This window comes from Hypanus sabinus (genome assembly GCF_030144855.1).
Source record: "Hypanus sabinus isolate sHypSab1 chromosome X1 unlocalized genomic scaffold, sHypSab1.hap1 SUPER_X1_unloc_20, whole genome shotgun sequence".
Lineage (NCBI taxonomy): Eukaryota > Metazoa > Chordata > Chondrichthyes > Myliobatiformes > Dasyatidae > Hypanus > Hypanus sabinus.
This window is the reverse complement of record NW_026778969.1, coordinates 48,333-75,000: the sequence shown is the minus strand read 5'-3', so window position 1 is coordinate 75,000 and position 26,668 is coordinate 48,333. Positions and strand designations below refer to the sequence as shown.

The 26,668-nt window shown below is 49.7% G+C and overlaps 1 protein-coding gene across 1 annotated transcript in view; it reads left to right on the top strand.

The window, feature by feature from the left end:
• The window catches only part of LOC132385637 (insulin-like growth factor 2 mRNA-binding protein 3), a 214,557-nt gene that overhangs the window by 169,974 nt on the left and 17,915 nt on the right, over positions 1-26,668 (top strand). Inside the window, exons 3-4 of the mRNA XM_059957822.1 lie at positions 5,024-5,072; positions 17,258-17,309. Coding sequence (XP_059813805.1) covers positions 5,024-5,072; positions 17,258-17,309 — 101 coding nt within the window. The remainder of the gene's footprint in view (positions 1-5,023; positions 5,073-17,257; positions 17,310-26,668) is intronic.

The window sequence follows — 26,668 nt, the reverse complement described above, 5'->3', positions numbered from 1 at the left end:
CACCTCAACTGTTTTCCCTTTTCCATTGATGCAGCCTGTCTGGACCTTCAGCATCTGCAGATTTTCTTGTGTTTGGGGTTGGAAGGAGTTTGTCACTGCGGGGGTTTCCTCCCGGGGCTCTGGTTTCCTCCCACATTCCTATATCACTAGGGTGCACAGTACTGTAGTAATACACTGTACTTCTGCCACAATTAACCACCTATTGAGTGATGATAAACCCGATTCTGATCTGGGTCTCTACTGTGGACTGAGAGTTGGAAGGGCGCAGGGAGAGGGGGATCATGGTTGGGAAAAGGGGAAGAGAGAGGGGAGGGAGCGGGAAGCACCAGAGAGACTCTGTAATGATCAATAAACTGATTGTTTGGGAATCAAATGTCCTTGCCTGGCATCTCAGGGCTGGGTGTTCCTGCACTCCTGCCCCTGGCACTCCTTCTCTGCCACCTGTCCCACACCCCTCCTGTGGCACTCCTCGTCACCATTCCCAACATCCTTTGCTCTGGGCAGATTTACAAACTCACTCTCCGCTCCACGTTGACAAATACAGTACTGTGCTAAAGTCTGAGGCACCCTGGTTATATATACGTGCCTATGCTTTTTGCACAGAACTGTACGGCCTTGGGACGTGGCTGGAAAGCAGAGCTTCGAGAGGAGAATGTAGAGCTGGCAGCAGAATGGAACCTGGGTGACTGGTTCTCCTCGCTGCCGTGCCACCATCTTGATGCTTGTACGTGGAGTGCTCTTCTTCTTACGCCCAGTCTTCCCCGGATGTAAAGCTTATCTTAAGATCCTTCCTCTCCCAGGAATGAGGCCAGCATTTCTGTAGCTCTCATCTTTTTACAGGGTGGGTTTTCTAGCCCCATGCCCAACCCTCCTCCTTTCACAGCCAGGCTTGGGACCGTCCATGGTGGAGTTAATGTCGGGCATTCCTTGCTGACATCCAGACCACTTTAATGAAAGCTATTTCGAGGAGTTTATTACTCATTCTGGGTGCTCTAGTCTTCTCCCACATGCCAAAGGCATAGGGACTAGAGGTTTGTGAATGAACAAAGGGACCTTGGGGTTCAAATCCATCTCTCAAGGTCGCTGTGCAGGTTGATAGGGTAAATAAGAAGGCCTATGGGATGCTAGGCTTCATTAACAGGGGGATTGAGTTCAAGAGTAGAGAGGTCACATTGCAACTCAACAAATCTCTGGTGAGACCGCACTTAGAGTATTGTGTTCAGTTCTGGTCACCTCATTATAGGAAGGATGTGGAAGCTATGGAGAGGGTGCCGAGGAGATTTACCGGGATGTTGCCTGGTTTGGAGAACAGGTCATATGAAGCAAGGTTAGCAGAGCTGGGACTTTTCTCTTTGGAGTGTAGAAGAATGAGAGGGGACTTGATAGAGGTCTACAAGATTACGAGAGGCATAGATAGGGTGGATAGTCAGTACCTGTTTCCCAGGGCACGAATAGCAAACATCAGAGGGCATATGTACAAAATTAAGGGAGGGGAGTTCAGGGGAGACATCAGGGGTAAGTTTTTTACACAGAGGGTTGTGAGTGCCTGGAATGACTTGCCAGGGATGGTGGTGGAGGCTAAAACATTAGGGGTATTTAAGAGCCTCTTGGACAGGCACATGGATGAAAGAAAAATGGAGAGTTATGGGGTAGTGTGGGTTCAGTACATTTTTTAAGGATTATATGGGTCAGCACAACATGGAGGGCTGAAGGGCCTGTACTGTGCTGTAGTGTTCTATGGTCTATGGTTAATTGGTCACATGGGTGTCATTGGTGGGCTGAAAGGACCTATTATTGTCCTATATCTGTAAGTAAAATTAAATTTAAAATGGGGAAAAAAACAAATGATTCAGAAAATGTGCAGTTAGACAGAAAATGATGGAAATACCCAAATGATGGAAATGTCTGATCGAATCCTATGGCCGTCTCTCTCGATCTTCTCTTCTCCACATCTCCCGCCAAAAGACCATGAACCCCACCAGGGTCAGTCATAAATTTCTCTCTGCCCAGCTCTTTCGAGCATCTCCTCCCCAATTCCACCATCCTGATTGGCTGACGTAACATTCTTAAGTTGAATATCATAGTCCCTTATCTTTAGCCAAAACCAAAACATTCTACCAGCAGGACACACTGATTTTACAGAAAGCTACTAAATGAAATACCCTACAGAATTAGCAGTAGAAAGATTAACCAGGGCACTACACTGGTAAAACCTGAGGTTTGGAGATAGCCACGTATGCTCATTTGTCAATTGCTCTGAACTTTTGGACTATTCTAGTAGTGTTTATTATTGTGGCTTTCTGGAAATTTACATAAATATTGCTGTGTCAGCCAAATTGTTTAATGTTATTGTGTAGTGCCTTTGGGATGTCACCTGTTGTAGATATTACTACTGGGACAATGTGTACCCTGTTCATCTTCCTTAGTCTTTCAATTTCCTCTTTTAATTCAGCACATTTCTGGTGTTTCTCAGTTAATTGATTTCTGTTATATGTGTTATGTTCTATGATTGTCTTTCTGTGTGGTGTTTTTGTGCTATCGAAACTATATGTGCTGTTTGTGATTGTTGACCCTGGAGGAACACTTTCGCTTGGCTGTATTCATATATGGTTGAATGGCAATTAAATATGAACTTTGAATTTAACTTATTATCATTATTAATGTCCATATTTGGTGGCACAGAGTAAAACTTTGCTATCATTCCAGATCAGTTCATCACATCAGTAAATCAGTACTGCAAAAGCAATAATAGAATGCAGAATGAAGTTGCAGAAAAGTGCAGTGCAGATCGATAATCAGTTGCGAGGTAGCTAGTGAGGTCAAGAATACATGTTATTGCACTAGGGGACTGATTGCTAGTCCTACGAATCTGTCCCTGAGCCTGATGGAATGTGCTTTCAGGCTTTTGTATCTTCTGCCCAGTGGGATGGAGGAGAAGAGAGAATCTCCAGCGTTGGAGAGGTCTTTGATTATGCTGGCTGCTTTACTGAGGGAGTAAAAAGTACAAGTGTCATGGTAACCGCTCTGTCCGAGACCTGAAGAAACTGCACGGGGTTGTGGACGCAGATTAGCACCTGGGACTTTAAGGCTATGGTCCAATTACTGGCCCACCATGTTGTGCCAACCTTTTAATCTACTGTAAAATCAATCTAGCCCTTTCCTCCTGCATAGCTCTCTATCTTTTTATCATCCATGTGCCTAGCCGAGAGTTTCTTAAGTGTCCCTAATGTATCTGCCTCTACCACCACCCCTGGCAGTGCGTTCCATGCACCCACCACTCTGTGGGAAAACCTACCTCTGGCATTCCAACTATGTCTCCTTATATTAAACATTTCTACCCTGTCTCTAGCTATTCATTCGATCTCTTATACGCCTCTATCAATCCTCCTTTGCTTCAAGGAGAAAAGGACAAGAAAAGCCCTTGCTCACTCAACCTATCTTCATAGGACATGTCCTCTGGTCCACGCAGCATCCTGGTAAAGTTCCTCTGCACCCTCTCCAAAATTTCCTCCTACATTCCAAAGACGTATGGTTAGTAGGATAATTGGTTATGTTATATCTCTCAATAAATAACTAAACAAGAAACATGTAAAGGAAACTCAACATAAATATTCAATTATTTCCAGAAGGAACCAAAGTCTGACATTCAGTGGTTGGTAAGTTGATGGAGAAGATCCTGAGAGGCATCTGGAACATTTGGAGAGGCATAACGTGATTAGGAATAGTCAGCATGGCTTTGTGAGAGGCAGGTTGTGCCTTACGAGCCTGATTGAATTTTTTGAGGATGTAACTAAACACATTGATGAAGGAAGAGTAGTAGATGTAGTGTATATGGATTTCAGCAAGGCATTTGATAAGGTACCCCATGCAAGGCTTATTGAGAAAGTAAGGAGGCATGGGATCCAAGGGGACATTGCTTTGTGGATCCAGAACTGGCTTGCCCACAGAAGGCAAAGAGTGGTTGTAGGCAGGTCATATTCTGCATGGAGGTCGGTGACCGGTGATGTGCCTCAGGGATCTGTTCTGGGACCCTTATTCTTTGTGATTTTTATAGATGATCCGGATGAGGAAGTAGAGGGATGGGTTAGTAAATTTGCTGATGACACAAAGGTTGGGGGTATTGTGGATAGTGCGGAGGGCTGTCAGAGGTTACAGCGGGACATTGATAGGATGCAAAACTGGGCTGAGAAGTGGCAGATGGAGTTCAACCCAGATAAGTGAGGTGGTTCATTTTGGTAGGTCAAATATGATGGCAGAATATATTATTAATGGTAAGACTCTTGGCAGTTTGGAGGATCAGAGGGATTTTGGGGTCTGAGTCCATAGGACGCTCAAAGCAGCTGCGCAGGTTGACTCTGAGGTTAAGAAGGAGTACGGTGCATTGGCCTTCATTAATCGTGGAATTGAACTTAGGAGCCGAGAGGTAACGGTGCAGCTATATAGGACCCTGATCAGACCCCACTCGGAGTACTGTGCTCAGTTCTGGTCGCCTCACTACAGGAAGGATGTGGAAACCATAGAAAGGGTGCAGAGGAGATTTACAAGGATGTTGCCTGGATTGGGGAGCATGCCTTATGAGAATAGGTTGAGTGAACTCGGCCTTTTCTCCTTGGAGCGACGGAGGATGAGGGGTGACCTGATAGAGGTGTATAAGATGATGAGAGGCATTGATCGTGTGGATAGTCAGAGGCTTTTCCCAGGGCTGAAATGGTTCCCACAAGAGGACAGTTTTAAGGTGCTTGGAAGTAGGTACAGAGGAGATGTCAGGGGTAAGTTTTTTACACAGAGTGGTGAGTGCGTGGAATGGGCCGGCGATGGTGGTGGAGGCGGATACAATAGGGTCTTTTACGAGACTCCTGGACAGGAATATGGAGCTCAAAAAAATAAGAGGGCTATGGGTACCCCTGGGTAATTTCTCAGGTAAGGACATGTTTGGCACAGCTTTGTGGGCCGAAGGATGTGTAATGTGCTACAGGTTTTCTATGTTTCTATGTTAATATTGACCATTCTTTCTCTTCAACAGAAGTCGTAAGATCCAGATCCGGAATATTCCGCCACATTTGCAATGGGAGGTAAGCACGAAATGTGGTGTTTCTACTTTAGAAAGTTTAGAAGAATGAGGTTTCTCTTTGAAACCTATCACCTTGATAGAGTGGACGTGGAGAGGATGTTTCCCATATTGGGAGAAGTCTAGGACCAGAGGACACAGATAGAGTGGATGTGGAGAGGACGTTTCCTATAGTGGGGGTGTCTAGGATCAGAGGACACAGATAGAGTGGATGTGGAGAGGATGTTTCCTATAGTGGGGGAGTCTAGGACCAGAGGACACAGATAGAGTGGATGTGGAGAGGATGTTTCCTATAGTGAGGGAGTCTAGGACCAGAGGACACAGATAGAGTGGATGTGGAGAGGACGTTTCCTATAGTGGGGGAGTCTAGGATCAGAGGACACAGATAGAGTGGATGTGGAGAGGATGTTTCCTATAGTGGGGGAGTCTAGGACCAGAGAACACAGATAGAGTGGACGTGGAGAGGATGTTTCCTGTAGTGGGGGAGTCTAGGATCAGAGGACACAGATAGAGTGGATGTGAAGAGGATGTTTCCTGTAGTGGGGGAGTCTAGGATCAGAGGACACAGATAGAGTGGATGTGAAGAGGATGTTTCCTGTAGTGGGTGAGACTAGGATCAGAGGACACAGATAGAGTGGATGTGAAGAGGATGTTTCCTGTAGTGGGGGAGTCTAGGATCAGAGGACACAGATAGAGTGGATGTGAAGAGGATGTTTCCTGTAGTGGGGGAGTCTAGGATCAGAGGACACAGATAGAGTGAATGTGGAGAGGATGTTTCCTATAGTGGGGGAGTCTAGGACCAGAGAACACAGATAGAGTGGACGTGGAGAGGATGTTTCCTGTAGTGGGGGAGTCTAGGATCAGAGGACACAGATAGAGTGGATGTGGAGAGGATGTTTCCTATAGTGGGGGAGTCTAGGACCAGAGAACACAGATAGAGTGGACGTGGAGAGGATGTTTCCTGTAGTGGGGGAGTCTAGGATCAGAGGACACAGATAGAGTGGATGTGAAGAGGATGTTTCCTGTAGTGGGGGAGTCTAGGATCAGAGGACACAGATAGAGTGGATGTGAAGAGGATGTTTCCTGTAGTGGGTGAGACTAGGATCAGAGGACACAGATAGAGTGGATGTGAAGAGGATGTTTCCTGTAGTGGGGGAGTCTAGGATCAGAGGACACAGATAGAGTGGATGTGAAGAGGATGTTTCCTGTAGTGGGGGAGTCTAGGATCAGAGGACACAGATAGAGTGAATGTGGAGAGGATGTTTCCTATAGTGGGGGAGTCTAGGACCAGAGAACACAGATAGAGTGGACGTGGAGAGGATGTTTCCTATAGTGGGGGAGTCTAGGACCAGAGAACACAGATAGAGTGGATGTGGAGAGGATGTTTCCTATAGTGGGGGAGTCTAGGACCAGAGGACACAGACAGAGTGGGTGTGGAGAGGATGTTTCCTGTAGTGGGGGAGTCTAGGACCAGAGGACACAGACAGAGTGGGTGTGGAGAGGATGTTTTCAGTAGTGGGGGAGTCTAGGACCAGAGGACACAGATAGAGTGGATGTGGAGAGGATGTTTCCTATATTGGGAGAAGTATAGGACCAGAGGACACAGATAGAGTGGATGTGGAGAGGATGTTTCCTATATTGGGAGAAGTATAGGACCAGAGGACACAGATAGAGTGGATATGGAGAGGATGTTTCCTATAGTGTGGGAGTCTAGGACCAGAGGACACAGATAAAGTGGATGAGGAGAGGATGTTTCCTATAGTGGGGGTGTCTAGGACCAGAGGACACAGATAGAGTGAGTGTGGAGAGGATGTTTCCTATAGTGGGGGAGTCTAGGACCAGAGGACACAGATAGAGTGGATGTGGAGAGGATGTTTCCCATAGTGAGGGAGTCTAGGACCAGAGGACACAAATAGAGTGGATGTGGAGAGGATGTTTCCTATAGTGGGGGTGTCTAGGACCAGAGGACACAGATAGAGTGGGTGTGGAGAGGATGTTTCCTATAGTGGGGGAGTCTAGGACCAGAGGACACAGATAGAGTGGATGTGAAGAGGATGTTTCCCATAGTGAGGGAGTCTAGGACCAGAGGTCACAGACAGAGTGGATGTGGAGAGGATGTTTCCTATAGTGCGGATGTCTAGGATCAGAGGACACAGATAGAGTGGATGTGGAGAGGCTGTTTCCTGTAGTGGGGGAGTCGAGGACCAGAGGACACAGATAGAGTGGATGTGGAGAGGATGTTTCCTATAGTGGGGGAGTCTAGGACCAGAGGACACAGATAGAGTGGATGTGGAGAGGATGTTTCCAGTAGTGGGGGAGTCTAGGACCAGAGAACACAGATAGAGTGGACGTGGAGAGGATGTTTCCAGTAGTGGGGGAGTCTAGGACCAGAGAACACAGATAGAGTGGACGTGGAGAGGATGTTTCCTATAGTGGGGGAGTCTAGGACCAGAGAACACAGATAGAGTGGATGTGGAGAGGATGTTTCCTATAGTGGGGGAGTCTAGGACCAGAGGACACAGACAGAGTGGGTGTGGAGAGGATGTTTCCTGTAGTGGGGGAGTCTAGGACCAGAGGACACAGACAGAGTGGGTGTGGAGAGGATGTTTTCAGTAGTGGGGGAGTCTAGGACCAGAGGACACAGATAGAGTGGATGTGGAGAGGATGTTTCCTATATTGGGAGAAGTATAGGACCAGAGGACACAGATAGAGTGGATGTGGAGAGGATGTTTCCTATATTGGGAGAAGTATAGGACCAGAGGACACAGATAGAGTGGATGTGGAGAGGATGTTTCCTATAGTGGGGGAGTCTAGGATCAGAGGACACAGATAGAGTGGATATGGAGAGGATGTTTCTGATAGTGAGAGAGTCTAGGACCAGAAGGCACAGCCTCAGAAGAGAGGGATCTCCCTTTAGAATAGAGATGCGGAGTAATTTCTTCACCCAGAGGATGGTGTATCTATGGAATTTATTGTCACAGATGGTTGTGAAGGCTGAGTAATTGGGTGTATTTAAAGCAGAGCTTGATAACTCCTTGATTAGTAAGGGTGTCAAAGGTTATGGAGAGGAGATAGGAGCAATGTTGTGGGGGATTAGGAATAGTCAGCATGGCTTTGTCAAAGGCAGGTCATACCTTACGAGCCTGATTGAATTTTCTGAGGATGTAACTAAACACATTGATGAAGGAAGAGCAGTAGATGTAGTGTATATGGTTTTCAGTAAGGCATTTGATAAGGTACCCCATGCAAGGCTTATTGAGAAAGTAAGGAGGCATGGGATCCAAGGGGACATTGCTTTGTGGATCCAGAACTGGCTTGCCCACAGAAGGCAAAGAGTGGTTGTAGGCAGGTCATATTCTGCATGGAGGTCGGTCACCTGTGGTGTGCCTCAGCGATCTGTTCTGGGACCCCTACTCTTCGTGATTTTTATAAATGACCTGGATGATGAAGTAGAGGGATGGGTTAGTAAGTTTGCTGATGACACAAAGGTTGGTGGTATTGTGGATAGTGTGGAGGGCTGTCAGAGGTTACAGCAGGACATCAATAAGGTATATAACTGGGCTGAGAAGTGGCAGATGGAGTTCAACCCAGATAAGTGAGGTTGTTCATTTCGGTAGGTCAAATATGATGGCAGAATGTAGTATTAATGGTAAGACTCTTGGCAGTGTGGAGGATCAGAGGGATCTTGGGGTCCGAGTCCACAGGACGCTCAAAGCAGCTGCGGAAGTTGACTGTGTGGTTAAGAAGGCGTACGGTGTATTGGTCTTCATCAATCGTGGGATTGAGTTTTGGAGCCAAGAGGTAATGGTACAGCTCTGTCGGACCCTGGTCAGACCCCACTTGGAGTACTGTGCTCAGTTCTGGTCACCTCACTACAGGAAGGACGTGAAAACCATAGAAAGGGTGCAGAGATTTACAGGGATGTTACCTGGGTTGGGGAGCATGCCTTATGAGAATAGGTTGAGTGAACTCGGCCTTTTCTCCTTAGAGCGACGGAGGATGTGGGGTGACCTGATAGAGGTGTACAAGATGATGAGAGGCATTGATCGTGTGGATAGTCAGAGGCTTTTTCCCAGGGCTGAAATGGCTAGAATGAGAGGACACAGGTTTAAGGTGCTTGGAAGTAGGTACAGAGGAGATGTCAGGGGTAAGTTTTTTACACAGAGAGTAGTGAATGCGTGGAATGGACTGCTGGCAACGGTGGTGGAGGCAGATACGATAGGGTCTTTTAAGAGACTCCTGGACAGGTACATGCTTAGAAAAATAGAGGACTATGGGTAACCCTGGGTAATTTCTCAGATAAGGACATGTTTGGCACAGCATTGTGGGCTGAAGGGCCTGTATTGTGCTACAGGTTTTCTATGTTTCTATGGATAATAAACCAGCCATGATGGAATGGTGGAGCAGACTCGATGGGCTGAATGGCCTAATTCTGCTGCTATGTCTTAACATCTTCTTTTTACTCTGCTTGCAATCCACCTCAGAGTTCCAGTCCCCAATCCCCAACCAATGTCCATGTTTTCACTCCCTCCCCGTACTGTCCCATCACACCAGGTCCAAACAAAGCTTTTGGTCTACGGAGCAGTTGTCCATCCTACATTGCTGAATCATGGACCACCTACTGAAAACCCTGGAAGAACACCAGCAAAGAACCTTATGAAAGATTTTGAGGATCAGCTGGAAGGACAGATGCACTAACACCAGCGTACAGGAGGAGGTCAACGTGAGCACCATCTCCATCACGATAAAGCAACATGGATTGGTCATGTCATTTGGATGCCTCACTCGAGTCTACCCAAACAGACCCTTTCCTCCCAGTCGAAGCAAGGTCAGCAAAGCCCCAGGTGGGCAAAGGAAACACTTCGAAGATAACGTCAACATCATCCTGAAGAAATTCAACATGACATCTAAAAACTGGGAAGGCACTGCACCTGGAGGAGATCGGTTCCGGAGGGAGCGGCACCTACACGGGAATGGCCTCCGCTGTGCTGCAGAGAACGAGAGGCAGCTGTGAAAGGAGAGGCCGGACAGCCGAAAGACCTGACCACCGACCACAGGCACCACCAACCCTCGCCCACACTGCCCCGGAATGATCGGCCTCCACAGCCACCTGATAGACAATCCCTGAGGAGAAGATCGTCCCCGACTCGAGTGACCCCACTACTATCCCTCTGTGACAGGAATAGATTAGACACAGATTCGTGCTCTCTTTATCAATTGCTCCTGGGAGTGGAGCAGATTGGGTTAAACACCAAATAATACTCTCTCAGCACTGTGGAGCATCAGAGCCTGAGAGAGATGTGACAGAAGATTTTAGGGCTGTAAAGGCTACAAGGATGAGGTTTGAATTGTCAAAATACTAGAGTGCAGAGCTTTAAGCTGACAGGGGCAATATGTAAAGGAGATGTGCAAGACAAGTTTTTTTGGTGGGTACCTGGAACACACTGCCAGAGGTGGTGGGGAAGGAGACATGAAACGTAAGGCATAGTAGCAGAGTTAAGCCATTCAGCCCATCGAGTCTAGTCCATTGCTGATTTATTATCCCTCTCAACCCCACATAACATTGGCACAAGAGACGTGTAGACAGCTCATGAACGTTGCTTGTTCATTATGTGCCATGTCGATGATGTCATCATTATGTGCCGTGTTGTATGATGTGGGCGATCATGGTCTTTCCATGATCATGATTGTTCTTGGCAAATCTTTCTACAGAAGTGGTTTGCCATTGCCATCTTCTGGGCAGTGTCTTTACAAGACGGGTGACCCCAGCCATTATCAATACTCTTCAGAGATTGTCTGTCAGTGGTCGCATCACCAAGACTCGTGATCTGCACCGGCTGCTCGTACGACCGTTCACCACCTGCTCCCATGGCTTCACATGATCCTGATCGGGGGCTAAGCAGGTGCTACACCTTGCCCGAGGGTGACCTGCAGGCTAGCGGAGGGAAGGAGCACCTCACACCTCCTTTGGTAGTGACGTATCTCCACCCCACCACCCAATATGAACGTATAACAGAGAACATAGAACTGTACAGCACAGCACAGGCCCTTTGGCCCATGATATTGTGCCAATATTGGAGTCTAGAATCGAGACATGACTTCAAGAGTGAGACAAGAACATGGTTCTTGACTAGATGCTAGACGAGAACCTGATGAGACTAGATGAGAATCCAAATGAGACGGAAATCCTAAATACCATAACACTATCCTCTGCAATTCAGACAGCCTCCTGGTCTGTCTCGTCTGCACCTTTTCTACAGCTTCCACACGTCTGTACTGATACCTGTGGCAGCATGTTCCACACACCCACCATCTTCTGTGTAAGTAACCTACTGCTTGCAAATGCTTCCTGGATTCAAGCCACCCAGACACAACCCAGGGCATTTCAAGCACACTGCCAATTGGATGACTCCTCTTAAAGGGCCACCAGTCCAGCTGGAGGGTAGAATCTTTATTGTGGTCTAGGCAACGGACAAAGGAGCAAGAGAGAACCCGTGGGACGCTGGAGAAGTTGCAGGAGATTGGGAGGCGTAAAGGTTTCCAACTCTCTCAATGTGACTTCACAGTAAAGCAAGTGCAAAGTGAGGCCAGGAGCGTGACAAACAGAAGATTCCCGTTCGAGTCTGATGCAATGTTCATCCTGGCTCCCTAATGTCAGGACCTGCCGATCTTGAGTTCCAGAGATTTTTTGGAAGGCAAGAATGAGGCATAAAACTTGCTGCTCAAAGTTCAAAGTTGAAAGTAAATTTATTATCAAGGTATATACAATATATGTCACCATGAGGTTCATTTTCTTGTGGGCATACTCAATAAATCCATAGAATAATAACCATAACAGAATCAATGAAAGACCGCCCAACTCAAGCGTTCAACCAGTCTGCAGAAGAGAACAAACTGCGCAAATATAAAAATAAGAAATAATAATAATAATAAATAAATACGCAATAAATATCGAAAACATGAGATGAAGAGTGCTTTAAATTGAGTCTATTGGCTGTGGGAACATTTCAGTGAAGGGGCAAATGAAGTTATCCCCCCTGGTTCAAGAACCTGATGGTTGAGGGGTAATAACTGTTTCTGAACCTGCTGGTGTGGGACCTGAGGCTCCTGTACTTCCTTCCTGATGGTTGAGGGGTAATAACTGTTCCTGAAAACTGGTGGTGTGGGGCCTGAGTCTCCTGTACCTCCTTCCTGATGGTTGAGGGATAATAACTGTTTCTGAACCTGCTGGTGTGGGACCTGAGGCTCCTGTACCTCCTTCCTGATGGTTGAGGGATAATAACTGTTTCTGAACCTGGTGGTTTGGGTTTTGAGGCTCCTTTACCACCTTCCTGATGGTTGAGGGGTAATAACATTTCCTGAACCTGGTGCAGTGGGACCTGAGGCTCCTGTACCACCTTCCTGATGGTTGGGGGGTAATAACTGTTCCTGAACCTGGTGGTGTGGGACCTGAGGCTCCTGTACCTCCTTCCTGATGGTTGGGGGGTAATAACTGTTCCTGAACCTGGTGGTGTGGGACCTGAGGCTCCTGTACCTCCTTCCTGATGGTTGAGGGGTAATAACTGTTCCTGAACCTGGTGGTGTGGGACCTGAGGCTCCTGTACCTCCTTCCTGATGGTTGAGGGGTAATAACTGTTCCTGAACCTGGTGGTGTGGGACCTGAGGCTCCTGTACCTCCTTCCTGATGGTTGAGGGGTAATAACTGTTCCTGAACCTGGTGGTGTGGGGCCTGAGGCTCCTGTACCTTCTTCCTGATGGTTGAGGGGTAATAACTGTTCCTGAACCTGGTGGTGTGGTCCTGAGGCTCCTGTACCTCCTTCTTGATGGCAGCAGTGAGAAGAGAGCATGGCCTGTGTGGAGGGGGTCCCTGATGATAGATGCTGCTTTCCTGTGACAGCATTTCAGGTGGCTGTGCTTACAACTGTTTATTGAGTGTTAAAAGTGAAAAGAACAAAGACAACAGGGAAAAAACAAATGAGTTGTGGTTTCACTAGCTCAGGCTAAAAAGATAACAGCAATGCAGTAATAACAATTACCCTATAAAGGGGTCAGATTTAAGAAGCTTGACACCTGCTAAAAAGCTTCTAGGAAAATGGTGGTGCTGGTTGTCTGTCAGTCCGATGACGATGGGAAACCTGTGAGGGTTTGGGGCTTTAAAGTGGAAAAGCCGTTGCACTGGGGCAGTTCCACTCCCTCAGAAGTGGTAGGAACAAGCGTCACAGACTGGGGTCTTCCTCGGTTACGGTGGATGACCGTGACGACTTCTGTGCCTTCTCATGTCGTTCTCATCCGCCCAGTCCGCCGGAGCTGACGTCACATGCTAGGACAAGCATGTCCCTATCTCACTGGGGTATGAGGCCCACCGGCTACCCTCACCCGGTTTAGCCTGTCTGTCGAAGCGGTGTACCGGGGTGACGTCACATGCTAGGACAGGCATGTCCCTATCTCACTGGGGTATGAGGCCCACCGGCTACCCTCACCCGGTTTAGCCTGTCTGTCGAAGCGGTGTACCGGGGTGACGTCACATGCTAGGACAAGCACGTCCCTATCTCACTGGGGTATGAGGCCCACCGGCTACCCTCACCCGGTTTAGCCTGTCTGTCGAAGCGGTGTACCGGGTTGACGTCACATGCTAGGACAGGCATGTCCCTATCTCACTGGGGTATGAGGCCCACCGGCTACCCTCACCCGGTTTAGTCTGTCTGTCGAAGCGGTGTACCGGGGTGACGTCACATGCTAGGACAAGCACGTCCCTATCTCACTGGGGTATGAGGCCCACCGGCTACCCTCACCCGGTTTAGCCTGTCTGTCGAAGCGGTGTACCGGGGTGACGTCACATGCTAGGACAGGCATGTCCCTATCTCACTGGGGTATGAGGCCCACCGGCTACCCTCACCCGGTTTAGTCTGTCTGTCGAAGCGGTGTACCGGGGTGACGTCACATGCTAGGACAAGCACGTCCCTATCTCACTGGGGTATGAGGCCCACCGGCTACCCTCACCCGGTTTAGCCTCTGTCGAAGCGGTGTACCGGGGTGGCGTCACATGCTAGGACAGGCACGTCCCTATCTCACTGGGGTATGAGGCCCACCGGCTACCCTCACCCGGTTTAGCCTGTCTGTCGAAGCGGTGTACCGGGGTGACGTCACATGCTAGGACAGGCACGTCCCTATCTCACTGGGGTATGAGGCCCACCGGCTACCCTCACCCGGTTTAGCCTGTCTGTCGAAGCAGTGTACCGGGGTGACGTCACATGCTAGGACAAGCATGTCCCTATCTCACTGGGGTATGAGGCCCACCGGCTACCCTCACCCGGTTTAGCCTGTCTGTCGAAGCGGTGTACCGGGGTGACGTCACATGCTAGGACAAGCATGTCCCTATCTCACTGGGGTATGAGGCCCACCGGCTACCCTCACCCGGTTTAGCCTCTGTCGAAGCGGTGTACCGGGGTGACGTCACATGCTAGGACAAGCATGTCCCTATCTCACTGGGGTATGAGGCCCACCGGCTACCCTCACCCGGTTTAGCCTGTCTGTCGAAGCGGTGTACCGGGGTGATGTCACATGCTAGGACAAGCATGTCCCTATCTCACTGGGGTATGAGGCCCACCGGCTACCCTCACCCGGTTTAGTCTGTCTGTCGAAGCGGTGTACCGGGGTGACGTCACATGGTAGGACAGGCACGTCCCTATCTCACTGGGGTTTGAGGCCCACCGGCTACCCTTACCCGGTTTAGCCTGTCTGTCGAAGCGGTGTACCGGGGTGACGTCACATGCTAGGACAGGCACGTCCCTATCTCACTGGGGTTTGAGGCCCACCGGCTACCCTCACCCGGTTTAGCCTGTCTGTCGAAGCGGTGTACCGGGGTGACGTCACATACTAGGACAAGCATGTCCCTATCTCACTGGGGTATGAGGCCCACCGGCTACCCTCACCTGGTTTAGCCTGTCTGTCGAAGCGGTGTACCGGGGTGACGTCACATGCTAGGACAAGCATGTCCCTATCTCACTGGGGTATGAGGCCCACCGGCTACCCTCACCCGGTTTAGCCTGTCTGTCGAAGCGGTGTACCGGGGTGACGTCACATGCTAGGACAGGCATGTCCCTATCTCACTGGGGTTTGAGGCCCACCGGCTACCCTCACCCGGTTTAGTCTGTCTGTCGAAGCGGTGTACCGGGGTGACGTCACATGCTAGGACAGGCATGTCCCTATCTCACTGGGGTATGAGGCCCACTGGCTACCCTCACCCGGTTTAGCCTCTGTCGAAGTGGTGTACCGGGGTGTGGCTGCTGTGGTGTGCAGACAGATACTCGGAGCCACGGGTGAGAGCTGAGTGTCCGGTGGGGACCAAAGGTGAATGAGCTGCCCCGGAATGGACACGACAAGCCCCTTCACCAGAGGTGCTACCCCTCCCTGGATACCCCGTACACCCCCTAAAAAATACAGAGGCAGTTATACAACAATTACTGGAAAATTCACTGAACACTTACATGTAGATGATTAAGCATAGGAAAGACGGAATTTTGAGAAAAATAACAGTGTCACTCGCTAATCAAACACTATCGTCAGATGCTGCCTGACCCGCAGCTGGTGCACATTTTTGGAATCCGCAGATTGCCTGACGCTCACTAACATGGTGATCTCTTCCCTGCTGACTGAGCCTGACCTTTCCTTTCAAAGCCATGGACCGGTACCAATAAGCAAGGGGTCCGTGGACCAGAGACTCTGCCCTGCCCTGGCAGGATTTCTTTTCCAGCGATCGAATGTAAGACCTGCTCTCGGCTCTGAGCAGGCAGCCGTGACTGGTCACAGTCTGTGCTTGGGCAGAACACTCTGACACTGGCTTGTACCTCACTGCGGCAACACCTCAGCATTGCGTTTCTGCCTCTGAATGCTTTCTCCTTGGTCTTGCATTCATTGATGTTTCTGTCGACACTGAACACTTAATGTACCCCAAACTCTAGACACACACACACACAAACTAGAACATAGAACAGCACAGTCCTTCAACCCACAATTTAGTGCCGTCCTTTTAATCTACTCCACGATGAATTTAATCTTTCTGTCTTGCAAAGCCCTCCGTTTTTCTATCTAAGTGCCTATTTAAGAGTCTCTTTTATGTCCCCTAATGTGTCTGCCTCAAGCACCATCATGTTCCACATTCCTCACCACTCTGCGTAAGAAAAACTTTCCTCTGACATCCCCCCTCTACTTTGCTCCAATCACCTTAAAATATTGCCCCCTTGTATTAGTGATTTCCACCCTGGGAAGAAATCTCCAGCTAACCATTCAATCAATGCCTCTTGTCATCTTGTACACCTCTATCGAGTCACCTCTCATCCTCCTTCACCCTAAAGAAAATAATGCCCGCGCTCACTCAGCCTATCCTCATAAGACATGCTCACACACACGCACGCACACAAATACACACGTGCACACACATGCACACAAATACACACGTGCACACACACGCACACAAATACACACGTGCACACGCACGCACACAAATACACACGTGCACACACACGCACACAAATACACACGTGCACACACACACTTGCCTGTATCCTTCCCATGCAGGCACAATGCGTGCAACACACTCGCCACATGCACACACAATAGCCTTACACACAGGCACACACAAACCACAACTTTTATATGCAACAAACACACACACACTCACTCAGAGACACACACAAACAGATCAGCACGCCTGCAGCTGTGCACACACAAAGCCACGTGCATGGAAACACCCCACAAACTGCAGACCTCCCTACGTCTCCCAATTTATGGTTCAAAATTCAAGATATTTTGATGTCATTTCTAGTACTCAAGTGTAAGGGAGAACACAATAATTGTTACCCCGGATCCAAAGCAGCACAAAAAGAACATAAGTTAAAGAACGCAATAATAAAAAACGCCATAGCTATAAATACATACGATAGCTTACACACACAGATTGATTGTCTGTCCATAAAGTGATGCTGGGCACAGGAGTGTCTGTACGTAAGGTGACTCTGACAGCTGTTTGTCAGAATCATGGAGAAGTGCTGAATTAGTGCCGGATTGGGGTATCGGGGGACAATGGGCTGAACGAGCCCTTGCAGTGGAATTTCTGTTCTTTCTAACATGTCTGGTTTGCATTCTGCTGCCTTGGCCCGGTGTTCCTGACTGTCTGTGTGTCGTTGACAGGTGTTGGACGGGTTGTTAGCTCAGCATGGAGCCGTGGAAAACTGTCAGCAAGGTTTGTCATTCTTTTATTAACGTTACTGATCTCGGGCCTGAGGGGGTGGGTTAGGGCGCTGCAGTATATCCGCTGCTCGCCTGTCTAATCCCTCTGCCGTCCGAGTGGAGCCTTGGAGAGAGCATCCAAAATCTCTCCTGACATTCCAGGAGGCCATTCAGTCCATTGAGTTTGTGCCAGCTCTCAGTGGCACAATCAATCAATCAATCTATCTATCATTTCTCTGTAATCCTTTCTTGAATACATGGCCATTGACCAGCAAGGGTCAACCCCACACACACACCAACCTGCACTTCAAATATATGATCTGGCCTCCCTAGCTGCCTCTGGCAATAAATTCCACAGATTCACCACTCTCTGGCTAAAGAAATTCCTCCTCATCTCCACTCTAAAAGGACGTCCCTCTATTCTGAAGCTGTACCTTCTGGTCCTAGACCGCCCCCGCTGTTGAAAACATCCTCTCCATATGCACTCTATCAACATTCGATAGATTGCAATAATATCCCCCTCATTCGTCTAAACTCCAGTGAGTACAGGGCCAGAGCAAACATTTCAAAGTTACAACACACGGGCAGCCTGTGTTGAGATAGGTGTCCCCGCTCAACTGAAGCTTCAATAGCAGGAATGCATTTTATTTGGAGATACAACCCCACCCTGCCCAATTACACCCATGTGACCAACCAGCTAGTAAGCCAAACGCAGTCTAGGACGTGGGAGGAAAGGCATGGCCACTGAGAGAATGTGCAACCTGCTTACAGTCAGCGGCAGGAATTGAACCTGGGTCACTGTGCTGCCCGTTCACCCTCCAGGAATCGGAATTAGCTTTGGTTCATTATTGCCACATGTAGTGAGGTACAGCAAAGGGAAGAACCCTCCCCACCTTACCCATCACCCAGGACATGCCCTCTTCTCATTGCTACCATCAAGCCACACACTCTGCAATTCAGGAACAGCTTCTTCCCCTCTGTCATCAGGGAGGAGGTACAGGAGCCTGAAGGCACACACTCAGCGATTCAGGAACAGCTTCTTCCCCTCTGCCATCAGGGAGGAGGTACAGGAGCCTGAAGACACACACCCAACGATTCAGGAACAGCTTCTTCCCCTCTGCCATCAGGGAGGAGGTACAGGAGCCTGAAGACACACACTCAGCGATTCAGGAACAGCTTCTTCCCCTCCGCCATCAGGGAGGAGGTACAGGAGCCTGAAGACACACACTCAACGATTCAGGAACAGCTTCTTCCCCTTTGCCATCAGGGAGGAGGTACAGCAGCCTGAAGACACACACTCAGTGATTCAGGAACAGCTTCTTCCCCTCTGCCATCAGGGAGGAGGTACAGGAGCCTGAAGACACACACTCAACGATTCAGGAACAGCTTCTTCCCCTCTGCCATCAGGGAGGAGGTACAGGAGCCTGAAGGCACACACTCAACGATTCAGGAACAGCTTCTTCCCCTTTGCCATCAGGGAGGGGGTACAGGAGCCTGAAGACACACATTCAATGATTCAGGGTCAGCTTCTTCCCCTCTGCCATCAGGGATGAGGTACAGGAGCCTGAAGGCACACACTCGATGATTCTGGAACAGCTTCTTCCCCTCTGCCATCAGAGAGGATGTACAGGAGCCTGAAGACACACATTCAATGATTCAGGAACAGCTTCTTCCCCTCTGCCATCCGATTTCTGAATGGACCTTGAACCCATGAACACTAACTCACTACTTTTTTTAACTCTCTTTTTGAACTACTGACTTAATTTAAAATTTATATATATACTTAATGTCATTTACAATAATAATACTGTTTCTTTGTTATTATTATTAATTGCACTGGACTGCTGTTGCAAAAAAAAACCAATAATTTTTGTGGCATATGTGAGTGATGATAAACCCGATTCTGATCTGGGTCTCTACTGTGGACTGAGAGTGGGAAGGGGGCAGGGAGAGGGGGATCATGGTTGGGAAAAGGGAAAGGGAGAGGGGATGGAGCGGGAAGCACCAGAGAGACAGTCTGTAATGATCAATAAACCAATTGTTTGGAATCAAATGTCCTTGCCTGGTGTCTCAGAGCTGGGTGTGTCTGCACCCCCGACCTCTGACACTCCTCCTCACCCACCTGTCCCACATTCCTCCCGTGACACTCTGCCCTCACCATTCCCAACATCCTTTGCTCCAACCAGATTTACAAACTCGCTCCGCCCCACATTGACAAACACAGTGCTGTGCAAAACTTTTCGATATTAAACCCGATTCTTGTTTTGCAAGCTTGCCTACAGATCAGTCATCACACAGTGCATTGAGGTAGAACAAGGTAAAACAATACTGAATGCAGAATAAAGTTTAAAATGGCCAATGTGGTAGTGCAGCAGTTTTTACATCACTGTACACCAGCAATCTAGGTTTGATGGTTACCGCAATATTTACGGAGCATATACGTTCTCCCCATGACCATGTGGCTTTCTTCCACGTGCTCTGGTTTCCTCCCACAGTCCAGAGATGTACTATTAGGGCTAGGTCATATTGCCACATTTCCAGAGGGCTGCAATTATCGTGCCATCCTCCAAAAGTAGCGTCTGATCGCGAGATATTGTTGCCAGGCAGAGAGGGCTTAAGTTGCCCCTCGGGCTCAGTGCTGGTGGGCCACTCACCCTCGGGACTGTCGCAGCGGATGAGGTGCCACTTTCTGCTCGAGATCCCAACAGCACAGAATGAGAATTACGTTTATCAGCATTGACAGTCAAGAAATTTGGTGTTTTGCCACAGCAGTACAGTGCAATACATAAAAAATAAAAACTATACATTAAATTAAGTAAGTAGTGTAAAAAGAGAGTAAAGTAGTGAGGTAGTGTTCATGGGTTCTTGTCCATTCAGAAATCTGATGGCAGAGGGGAAATACAGTACTGTGCAAAAGTCTTAGGCACATATATATACTGCAGACAGTTTGTCCACGTGGAGCAGAGAGCAAATTTCTAAACCTGGCAGGAGCAAAGGATGTTGGGAATGGTGAGGGTGGAGTGCCGAGGGAGGGGTGTGGGACAGGGGGCAGAGAAGGAGTGCCGGGGGCAGGTGCAGATACATCCAGCCCTGAGACACCAGGCAGGATTATCTGACTCAGCAATCGGTTTATTGATCATTACAGACGATCTCTCTGGTGTTTCCCGCTCCCTCCCCTCTCCCTTTCCCTTTTCCCAACCATGATCCCCCTCTCCCTGCCCCCTTCCCACTCTCAGTCCACAATAGAGACCCAGATCAGAATCAGGTTTATCATCACTCACACATGTCATGAAATTTGTTTTTTTTTTGAGGCAGCAGTACAGTGTAATACATAAAATCACTACAGTACAGTGCAGAAGTCTTAGGTTCTCTAGCTACATATATGTGCCTGAGACTTTTGCACAGTGCTGTCGACATTCCTGAATCGTTGAGTGTGTGCCTTCAGGCTCCTGTACCCCCTCCCTGATGGCAGAGGGGAAGAACCTGTTCCAGAATCACTGAGTGTGTACCTTCAGGCTCCTGTACCTCCTCCCTGATGGCAGAGGGGAAGGAGCTGTTCCTGAATCGCTGAGTGTGTGTCTTCAGGCTCCTGTACCTTCTCCCTGATGGCAGAGGGGAAGAAGCTGTTCCCGAATCACTGAGTGTGTGTCTTCAGGCTCCTGTACCTCCTCCCTGATGGCAGAGGGGAAGAAGCTGTTCCTGAATCGCTGAGTGTGTGTCTTCAGGCTCCTGTACCTCCTCCCTGATGGCAGAGGGGAAGAAGCTGTTCCTGGATCACTGAGTGTGTACATTCAGGCTCCTGTACCTCCTCCCTGATGGCAGAGGGGAAGGAGCTGTTCCTGAATCGCTGAGTGTGTGTCTTCAGTCTCCTGTACCTCCTCCCTGATGGCAGAGGGGAAGGAGCTGTTCCCGAATCGCTGAGTGTGTGTCTTCAGGCTCCTGTACCTCCTCCCTGATGGCAGAGGGGAAGAAGCTGTTCCTGAATCGTTGAGTGTGTGTCTTCAGGCTCCTGTACCTCCTCCCTGATGGCAGAGGGGAAGGAGCTGTTCCTGAATCACTGAGTGTGTGTCTTCAGGCTCCTGTACCTACTCCCTGATGGCAGAGGGGAAGGAGCTGTTCCTGAATCGCTGAGTGTGTGTCTTCAGGCTCCTGTACCTCCTCCCTGACGGCAGAGGGGAAGAAGCTGTTCCCGAATCATTGAGTGTGTGTCTTCAGGCTCCTGTACCTTCTCCCTGATGGCAGAGGGGAAGAAGCTGTTCCTGAATCGATGAGTGTGTGTCTTCAGGCTCCTGTACCTCCTCCCTGAAGGCAGAGGGGAAGAAACTGTTCCTGAATCGTTGAGTGTGTGTCTTCAGGCTCCTGTACCTCCTCCCTGATGGCAGAGGGGAAGAAGCTGTTCCTGAATCGTTGAGTGTGTGTCTTCAGGCTCCTGTACCTCCTCCCTGTTGGCAGAGGGGAAGAAGCTGTTCCTGAATCGTTGAGTGTGTGTCTTCAGGCTCCTGTACCTCCTCCCTGATGGCAGAGGGGAAGAAGCTGTTCCTGAATCGCTGAGTGTGTGTCTTCAGGCTCCTGTACCTCCTCCCTGATGGCAGAGGGGAAGAAGCTGTTCCTGAATCGTTGAGTGTGTGTCTTCAGGCTCCTGTACCCCCTCCCTGATGGCAGAGGGGAAGAAGCTGTTTCTGAATCGTTGTGTGTGTCTTCAGGCTCCTGTACCTCTTCCCTGATGGCAGAGGGGAAGAAGCTGTTCCTGAATCGCTGAGTGTGTGTCTTCAGGCTCCTGTACCCCCTCCCTGATGGCAGAGGGGAAGAAGCTGTTTCTGAATCGTTGAGTGTGTGTCTTCAGGCTCCTGTACCTCCTCCCTGATGGCAGAGGGGAAGAAGCTGTTCCTGAATCGTTGAGTGTGTGTCTTCAGGCTCCTGTACCTCCTCCCTGATGGCAGAGGGGAAGAAGCTGTTCCTGAATCGCTGAGTGTGTGTCTTCAGGCTCCTGTACCTCGTCCCTGATGGTAGTAATGAGGAGAGGGCATGTCTGTATTGTGACAGTAAGCAGGAGCTGGCAGCTTGGCACGCTCTGATGAAATGGCGGCCAAGGATAGCCAAGGTGATAAGCAGAGTTAGCCTCGGCTGGGGAATGTGCTCAGCGTGCTCTCGATGCCAAGTGTGATATGGAAGTGACCGCAATGAGGAAGAAGGACTCACTTGGCTTGGACCCAGGCTGACTGGAGCCCATTGAACTTGGAGCCAGCTCCTAACCACAAACCGCACAGCCCAAGTCAACACTCCAGCCGGGTTTGGCACTGCTCCAGGTTCTGAGGATTCCAGCTGAATAGGGAGTAGGAAGAAAAATCGACCATCGATCAGAAATCCGAATAGGAGCAAAATCAGACAGAACGATTTTCTGAGTGGGGGAGCTGGAAAGATGTTTATCAGAATCAGAAGCAGATTCAAGTTTAATATCACGGAGATATGTTGTGAAATTTGTCATTTTGCAGCAGCAATACAGCGCAATACGCTATATATTACAAGCGCAAAATACTATATATTACAAGAAATCAATATTTTAAAAATCAAATAAGTAGCAGAAATAGTGAGGTAGCGTTTATGGTCTCAATCTGATGGTGGAGAGGAGGAAGCTGTTCCTAAAGTGTTGAGTATGTGTCTTCAGACTCGTCTCATAGCACTGCGGCGGAACGGCGGGCTTTCTCTGTCACCAGAGTCACTGGCACTGACTCAAGCCAGGAGCTGCAGGCGGCAGGCTCACTACGTGACCAGGAGCGGACGAACGTAGACTCCCGTGCGGAGACGGAATTAACATAGTGAATGAGCCGATTCTTTCTCTCCAACACAATGACTCTGCTCAGGCACTGAACAAGAACCCTCTTTAAATCAACATAAATACAGGAAACGTCTGCCAGTCAAAATTAACATGACCAGATTAAAATGAAAGCTCTGGTTAAGGTAGCAATTAGATGTTCCAAAACCATAGAAACTCAACAATCTACGGCAAGCGACGGACACTGCAGGGGTCATGACGCCTCCCTGGTGGCAGTAATATGAAGAGGGCATATCCTGGGTGATAGGGGTCCTTAATGATGGATGCCACCTTTGTGAGGCATCAAATTTGGAAGCTGTCCTCAAGGGTGTAGAGACTCGTGCCCACGATCGAGCCAGCAGGGTTTACAACCTTCTGCAGCTTTTTTCTGATCCTGTGCTGTGGCCCCTCCATGACTGACAGCGATGCAGCCCATTGGAATGCTCTCCACAGTACGTCTGTGCATACTTGGCATAGTCTTTGATGTCATATCAAATCCCCTCTAACTCCAAGTCACATGCCTTCTTTGTAAATGCATCCACAAGTTGGGTCCAGGATAGATCCTCAGCGATGTTGACCCCTCCCCAGGAACTTGAACCTGCTGACCCCTTGGTGAGAACTAGCGTGCAATGTGAAATGGTCCCTCAAACCTGGGCAGGGAAAATGGACATTGGGCAGGGAGAATGGTCATTGTGCAGGGGGAATGGTCATTGGGCAGGGGGAATGGCCATTGGGCAGGGAGAATGGTCATTGGGCAGGAGAATGGACATTGGGCAGGGAGAATGGTCATTGGGCAGGAGAATGGACATTGGGCAGGGAGAATGGCCATTGGGCAGGGTGAATGGTCATTGGGCAGGGGGAATGGACATTGGGCAGGGAGAATGGTCATTGGGCATGGGGAATGGACATTGGGCAGGGAGAATGGACATTGGGCAGGGAGAATGGTCATTGGGCAGGGAGAATGGATATTGGGCAGGGAGAATGGTCATTGGGCAGGGAGAATGGACATTGGGCAGGGAGAATGGTCATTGGGCAGGGAGAATGGACATTGGGCAGGGCGAATGGTCATTGGACAGGGAGAATGGTCATTGGGCAGGAGAATGGACATTGGGCAGGGAGAATGGTCATTGGGCAGAGAATGGTCATTGGGCAGGAGAATGGACATTGGGCAGGGAGAATGGCCATTGGGCAGGGAGAATGGACGTTGGGCAGGGAGAATGGTCATTGGGCAGGGGGAATGGACATTGGGCAGGGAGAATGGCCATTGGGCAGGGAGAATGGTCATTGGGCAGGGAGAATGGCCATTGGGCAGGGAGAATGGACATTGGGCAGGGCGAATGACCATTGGGCATGGGGAATGGACATTGGGCAGGGAGAATGGTCATTGGGCAGGGAGAATGGCCATTGGGCAGGGAGAATGGACATTGGGCAGGGCGAATGACCATTGGGCATGGGGAATGGACATTGGGCAGCGAGAATGGCCATTGGGCAGGGAGAATGGTCATTGGGCAAGAGAATGGTCATTGGGCAGGGAGAATGGCCATTGGGCAGGGAGAATGGCCATTGGGCATGGGGAATGGACATTGGGCAGGGAGAATGGTCATTGGGCAGGGGGAATGGACATTGGGCAGGGTGAATGGTCATTGGACAGGGAGAATGGTCATTGGGCAGGAGAATGGACATTGGGCAGGGAGAATGGTCATTGGGCAGAGAATGGTCATTGGGCAGGAGAATGGTCATTGGACAGGGAGAATGGTCATTGGGCAGGAGAATGGACATTGGGCAGGGAGAATGGTCATTGGGCAGAGAATGGTCATTGGGCAGGAGAATGGACATTGGGCAGGGAGAATGGCCATTGGGCAGGGAGAATGGACATTGGGCAGGGAGAATAGACATTGGGCAGGGAGAATGGTCATTGGGCAGGGGGAATGGACATTGGGCAGGGAGAATGGCCATTGGGCTGGGAGAATGGTCATTGGGCAGGGAGAATGGCCATTGGGCAGGGAGAATGGACATTGGGCAGGGCGAATGACCATTGGGCATGGGGAATGGACATTGGGCAGCGAGAATGGCCATTGGGCAGGGAGAATGGTCATTGGGCAGGAGAATGGTCATTGGGCAGGAGAATGGACATTCAGCAGGGAGAATGAACATTGGGCAGGGAGAATGGTCATTGGGCAGGAGAATGGACATTGGGCAGGGAGAATGGCCATTGGGCAGGGAGAATGGTCATTGGGCAGGGGGAATGGACATTGGGCAGGGAGAATGGTCATTGGGCATGGGGAATGGACATTGGGCAGGGAGAATGGTCATTGGGCAGGGAGAATGGCCATTGGGCAGGGAGAATGGACATTGGGCAGGGCGAATGACCATTGGGCATGGGGAATGGACATTGGGCTGGGCGAATGGTCATTGGACAGGGAGAATGGTCATTGGGCAGGAGAATGGACATTGGGCAGGGAGAATGGTCATTGGGCAGAGAATGGTCATTGGGCAGGAGAATGGACATTGGGCAGGGAGAATGGCCATTGGGCAGGGAGAATGGACATTGGGCAGGGAGAATGGACATTGGGCATGGGGAATGGACATTGGGCAGGGCGAATGGTCATTGGACAGGGAGAATGGTCATTGGGCAGGAGAATGGACATTGGGCAGGGAGAATGGTCATTGGGCAGAGAATGGTCATTGGGCAGGAGAATGGACATTGGGCAGGGAGAATGGCCATTGGGCAGGGAGAATGGACATTGGGCAGGGAGAATGGACATTGGGCAGGGAGAATGGTCATTGGGCAGGGGGAATGGACATTGGGCAGGGAGAATGGCCATTGGGCAGGGAGAATGGACATTGGGCAGGGCGAATGACCATTGGGCATGGGGAATGGACATTGGGCAGGGAGAATGGTCATTGGGCAGGGAGAATGGCCATTGGGCATGGGGAATGGACATTGGGCAGGGAGAATGGTCATTGGGCAGGGGGAATGGACATTGGGCAGGGCGAATGGTCATTGGACAGGGAGAATGGTCATTGGGCAGGAGAATGGACATTGGGCAGGGAGAATGGTCATTGGGCAGAGAATGGTCATTGGGCAGGAGAATGGTCATTGGACAGGGAGAATGGTCATTGGGCAGGAGAATGGACATTGGGCAGGGAGAATGGTCATTGGGCAGAGAATGGTCATTGGGCAGGAGAATGGACATTGGGCAGGGCGAATGGCCATTGGGCAGCGAGAATGGCCATTGGGCAGGGAGAATGGTCATTGGGCAGGAGAATGGACATTGGGCATGGGGAATGGACATTGGGCAGGGAGAATGGACATTGGGCAGGGAGAATGGTCATTGCGCAGTGAGAATGATCATTGGGCAGGGAGAATGGTCATTGGGCAGGAGAATGGACATTGGGCAGGGAGAATGGCCATTGGGCAGGGGGAATGGTCATTGGGCAGGAGAATGGTCATTGGGCTGGAGAATGGACATTGGGCAGGGAAAATGGACATTGGGCAGGGAGAATGGTCATTGGGCAGGGAGAATGGACATTGGGCAGGGAGAATGGTCAATGGGCGG